The 6,000-nt window shown below is 39.0% G+C and overlaps 1 protein-coding gene across 3 annotated transcripts in view; it reads left to right on the top strand.

Annotated features, from left to right (window-relative positions):
• The window catches only part of NOL10 (nucleolar protein 10), a gene marked incomplete at both ends in the record, with an annotated part of 46,363 nt that continues 40,363 nt past the window's right edge, over positions 1-6,000 (top strand). For 2 of the 3 annotated variants that reach the window (XM_079532822.1, XM_079532820.1), the window contains 5 exons: positions 1-66; positions 383-428; positions 1,592-1,690; positions 2,294-2,371; positions 4,122-4,159. In XM_079532822.1, coding sequence (XP_079388948.1) covers positions 1-66; positions 383-428; positions 1,592-1,690; positions 2,294-2,371; positions 4,122-4,159 — 327 coding nt within the window. The remainder of the gene's footprint in view (positions 67-382; positions 429-1,591; positions 1,691-2,293; positions 2,372-4,121; positions 4,160-6,000) is intronic. The other variant, XM_079532821.1, reaches the window with a different exon arrangement.

The raw sequence follows: 6,000 nt of genomic DNA, 5'->3' as shown, positions 1-6,000 counted from the left end.
ATGCAAGTCTCCAGCCTGAACGAGGTGAAGATCTACAGCTTGAGCGCCGGCAGGAGCCTCCCGGAGGTGAGGGGCAGCTCGGGTGGGACGGAGCCGTGAGGGGGCGGGCGGGACGCGTGGGCGCCTCCTCAGCTGGCGGGCGTTTGAGCCGAGCTGCTCTGCGGGCTTCTTTTTCGTAGGGTCACAGGGTGGTTGGGTTGGAAGGGGCCTCAGAGCGTACTACTGGAATTTTGAATGCAATTAAGAAGAAAGAAGTGATGTTTCAGGCAGAAAAAAAAAAAAAAAGAAAAAAAACCCTCTTTTTTTCAGATTTGTTAGATTGTAACAGTTCTCTGATTCTGCTCATGTGCTGTAACGTGAATACTGATATGTTTCCTTACAGTGGCTCTCAGACAGGAAGAAAAGAGCATTACAGAAGAAAGATGTGGGTGAGTTTTCCCATCGCAGCCCTCAGAAGAATGAGGCTGTACACATCTGATCTGCCACTCCAGAAGTAGGCAGTTTGCTAACACAAGGAAACTGTGCACAACTTGTTTTCATAACTGCAAATTTAAAGCTATATGTAATGCTAGAAGGCCATACTTTAGTTTCCTATATAGTGCTGTGTGGATAGAACATTGCCAGCATCATTTTTAGGCATTAAATACTGGGAGATGGTAGATTGTACACAAGTGTGGTGGATGCATCCAACATATATTTATGATCAAATCTAGCTATAGACCCCTGTATATTTATTAAGCTCAGCTTAGAGTCCAACTTTGTGATTTATCATGTCATCATCATAGAATGGCCTGGGTTGAAAAGGACCACAATGATCATCCAGTTTCAACCCCTCTGCTGTGGGCAGGTCACCAGCCACAAGACCAGGCTGCCCAGAGCCACATCCAGCCTGGCCTTGTATGCCTCCAGGGATGGGGCATCCACAACCTCCTTGGGCAACCTGTTCCAGTGCATCACCACCCTCTGTGTGAAAAACTTCCTCCTAATATCTAATCTAAATCTCCTCTGTTTCAGTTTAAAACCATTCCCCCTTGTCCTATCAGTGTCAACCCATGTAAACAGTTGTTCCCCCTCCTGTTTATATGTCTACTTCAAGTACAGGAAGGCCATGATGAGGTTTCCCCTGGAGCTTTCTCTTCTCCACCCTAAACAAGCCCAGTTCCCTCAACCTTTCAATTTTACTCTAAATTTGTAATATCAAAGGAAATATTTACATACCATCATGAGCATTGTGTAAAACAGCCAACTAAAAAATATGCATGGAGGTAACAGTGTGATGGAATGTGTTATGCATCTGTGCTGTGTAGAATATGTCACCTTTTTGTGAATGCCTGTTATAATTTGTCACATGGTTAGCGCCTCGTGACAGAGATCTATTTGGTGTGGTGACGATAGCTGGCTTCTCAGTGTTAGAGTATCGCATTGCTCTCCTGGCCTGTGTTAAAGACAAAGATATACCTTTAAAAATATTCAGTTTTATTCAGTGAACTTTACATACTTTCATAAGAAATCATTACAGTATTGGACTGATAATAATAGTACTAGCTTTACAAATAATTTTTCTTTATGATTATTTCTTTTTTCTTTGTAGATATCCGTAGAAGAATTGAACTTATTCAAGACTTTGAAATGCCCACAGTTAGCACCAAGATTAAGGTATCAAGAGATGGACAGTATATTATGGCAGTTGGTGAGTTAACTAAGGATCCCTTGGTAGCAGAGGCCAAAAGTACTAGTAATGTTTTATCACAGAATATGACAGGTAGAAGATAGAGGGTGTTTTTGTTTTATTTCTTTAATGCAGCATTGAACATTATCGTGGAAGCCTAGTTTTAAGATGTGATGCAATGATTGTCTTGGAACTTAAGTTGAGAAACATTTAATTTTCAGCTGTATTAGAAGAATACCTGTGTTATGAAAACAACAACTTATTTGTTTTTATAGTGTGTTCATAAACTAAACACACTATAGTGTGTTCATAAAGTTGTTTAAATAATTTCTGAGTATCACTGAGTGTTTTTTTAAAGGATAGAGGATAATGCTGCATTTCATAACTGCCAAAGTGAGATCCTAACATGAATACTTCAGTTAGCCTTAATGCCACAGGGAGGCTTGGTCTTTCACACTCGCTGGAAGGTGTTGTTAAGTTCTGGTACTAAGAAGCCTCTTTCTCCATTCACAGAAACATAGTAGTAGTAAAGAATGTATACATAAAACATCCTATTTTTAAAAAAATGTGTTAGTGTTATCTTTTTGTTCAATTGTTTTGTTAAAAATCAAATTCTTCTTTCAGGAACTTACAAACCGAGGATCCGCTGCTATGATACTTACCAGTTATCCCAGAAGTTTGAAAGGTGCTTAGATTCTGAAGGTTAGTATAAGCTGTGGCTGTTAGTAGGAGAAATCTTTTGTCTACAGTTCAGGTTGAACTCAAACAGAAATTTATCTCCCTGTTCTAAGGAGACAGATTGTATGTTGGGGGAACAGAGGAATCTAGAATAAAATTCTCCAGTCTTCACCCCTGTATTTTTCCTTCTTTTTTCTGTAAAGTTCTTTCCTCTCTTGGAGCTGTATGAAGACAGTAAGATCTGCTCTGAGCCAGTAAGTGTGGAGCTCAGAGAGAGACGTGGCTGAAGGCTGCTGCTCTCACAGGGGGAGTGCTGTGTGTGTCAGAGGGAGAGAGAGGGAGGGGGAGAAAGAGAGAGAAAGAGAGATAGCTACAGCAGGCAATTCTCCCTTCTGTTGTCTTCCCACTCTGAAGCAGTAAGGTAGAAGAGTGCTCTGGGGTTGCTCCGTTCTTACTGAAATGAGTTCTTTTGTTTTCTCACTGCAGCCCAGTCAGTTAAAGAGAACTCCTTGATTTGTTTTGTATATTTCTTTATTATTATTATTATTTTTAGACATAGGAAAGGCCCCAATTTCACATTGTTTGCTAGTATTTTGGAGGGAGAACTTTTGTGGTGATGAGTGCAAGGAGCCATCCAGGCTCTGAGAAAGAGAGAATGTGCTGGAAATTAGACTGAGGGAGGAGGTTTTGGGATCTATAGAGTTGGGGGTTTATTTTGGTTTTGTTCTTTGCTGACTAATGGCAGAAGACAGGTGAATGAAACTGAGGGGCTGAGTACAGAAAGCACAGAATAGTGCAAGATTGAATCATTAGTGAGAAATGGAACTGGTCTATTTTTGATATGCTATGTAAAAAAAAAGCAAAAAAGAACGAAGCTATTGAATTAGGTCAGGAAAAGGGAAATAGGGCACAGTGGTGTTTTGTTATTTGATTCCTTAGTACTGCAGGGAATCTTGTATGGTGTAGAGACAGTGCTACCAAGTAGTATGAGGAGGGAGAGTCAGGAAGGCTGGGGAAAGAAAGGCGTGGCATGAGAGACCCACTTTGAAACAGAATATGAGTCATTGTAATGGTAAATGCTTGCTGTTAATTAGAGCTCAAAGTTAATTTTTTTGAACTGGCTTCTTGTTGCAAGGTTTTTAAATGTGTTTAACTTGCACTGTATCATAGAATCACCTTAAATAACCTACCTTATTTAATTGGAAACAGTTCAGGCGAAGCAGCTTCTCCCTGGTGTTCCGGACTCGCCTTATTTAGAGCTAATTGGAGTCTCTGTTGAACACCTCAGCATACTGATCAGTAGCCTTTGTGTTTGTGATTATGGGCCCCTCAAAGCTCAATCTTTGGAAGCTGAACCTTAGAAAGGCTGTGTCTGAAGATGTGTGTGTAGTACATTAGATCCCCTGGTATTCTTATCATCTTTGATGGTTCACCGTGGACCACCCACTCACTGAGAAGCATTTGATCAGACCTTCCTAAATACACGTTTGAGCACTGCATTGAGGAGCATATCCAGTATACAAGAATGATAAAAAGATTATAAGATGCTTCATAAATTTCTGAGGTTCTCTTAAGTGACTTATTATTTTGCAAATAATGTTGTCTAATTAAAGATTTTATCACGATGTCTGCGTTATGCATTGACACCTGTGGGGAATACTTATATGGCTAAAGGTTAGCATCAGAGTAAATATTATTTTCAGGGTTTGTGCCAGTGTTTGCAAATAAATTTGCTTACTTAGTTAACTTAAACTTCTCTTGTTCTCTCCTCTAGTGGTTACATTTGAGATTTTATCAGATGATTACTCAAAGGTATGTTTAATGTTTTCAATGTATAAATGAGAAAATTGTGTAATATGTATATTAAAATACATTTTCATATATAGTAAAGTTTTTTATTTAAAAACAAACAGGATAAATATTTTTTGTACCTTTAAAGCATTGTTTTCTTTGCCTCTTTGTACTATAATTTGCCTTACCACTTGTAAAGTCTTTTGTCTGCAGTAGAGAAAAGCTCCAAATAGTCAGCTATCCTGTGATCAAACTAATGTGAAAAACATAATTAGTTGTTCTTGCTAGTGTAACATTTGGTTATAATTGCTGACAGTAGCCAACATGCACCTTTTTTGAGAAATGGGGTACCTACAGCTGAATTAGGCTGATTTGCTACAGCAGTGATAACTAAGCGTATAAATGAGGCAGAAATTGTGGAGAGAAGGAACATGTTTTGTTTATGAGTTGCTGTATCTGGAGGAAACAGTTGAGTTATTACAACTGTGTGCCTTTTTCAGGCTCAGTACAATTATTACTCCTAATTCTGTTGAGGGCCCTCAGAAACAGGCTCAAAATCTTGTGCTGCAGCACTTGGTGTGATAAAAGACGTTACCTGTTCCTGTAAACTTTGCTGATTCATCAGAGTATTCAGTCTAAAATGAAATATGGAAATCTAAGCACATAATTTTGCTGGTTTCATTAGAACACAGCATGTTAATAGTTGAATTTTTATTGTATTTTTTTTTCCTCAGAGACTTTAGCATTACTGATACAGGTTTGTCTTATACTTTCAGACACATTATCTCACCTTCTGGCTCTAGGCTTTTCAAAGTTTTCCCTTATAAGTTTTCCAGGAATGTGGAACTCAATAGAAGAAGGAAGTGACTGATAGAGTAGGGTAGCCTCCTGCTTCTGGTTGTAAAGACCAAGCAATTATTTGCAAGGCTGAGGAGTGTATTCTCATTGTTCACCCATCTCTGACTGGTCAAGCAAACAATAAGGCTTAAGTGTGTTTTGAACTGGAATTGGTACTGCATTTCAAACTGAACCTTGACAACGTTATCTTCAATTGTATTTTCCAAAAACATCCTAAATTGTTAGAAAGAAAACTGATTTCAGAAAGTTATAATATTTTAAATATGACACAGAGGGAACAATATTTGAGAAATTGCACTTGAAATGATTAGAATCATAAAAATATTCCTTACAAGGAGACATCGAGGGTTCATTTCCTGCACGAAATAAGACCAATGCTCTGTGATCACCTCCTAAAGAATTCTTCCTTCTTGTCCAGCCTGCCCAAACCTGAAATTTTTGCTACTGCTGTGAGTTTGACTGTCATTTTTGTAACTGCATTTCAGTTGTAGGCTGCCTCTAGATTGTTGCATAGTGTCCTCTTTGCCTCACTAACAAACTCAGATTCATCCAGATTTTTCATCTATCCCTTATCTGGCTTGGCTTTGTTGATGTTCTCAACATTCCTCTTGAATTGAGAGCCCCTGCTCTAGATACAGTGCTTCATGGGCACTGTGCAGAAAAATGAAAATATGTCCTCCCCGGTCTGCTCCCACTAACCTTGTCACGTATCATTTTGAGGCTCATTTGTGTTTCCACAGAGCAAACTGTTCACTTTTGCTCATGTCTGTAGCTGTAAAGTCAGTTATGTTTCTGCACTCTCTCAAGATTTAGACATGGACTAAGTTTTAGACTTAAGGGAGAGTGGTGTGTCTTCTACTGTAGCCTTTTCCAAAATGGCAAGTGTTTCCTCTGCATTTTTTTTACCACACACCAGTGGCTATGCTTTTGCTATCCCAAGCTTGTGGTTTTCAGAGTTAATTATTACGTAGGAAAAACAAGCATGATTTCTAGTTGAGTTGTAT

This window comes from Tetrao urogallus, assembly GCF_951394365.1.
Source record: "Tetrao urogallus genome assembly, chromosome: 2".
In the NCBI taxonomy this organism is placed as follows: Eukaryota; Metazoa; Chordata; class Aves; order Galliformes; family Phasianidae; genus Tetrao; species Tetrao urogallus.
Note: the sequence above shows the minus strand (reverse complement) of the source record. Positions and strands in the feature narration are given on the sequence as shown.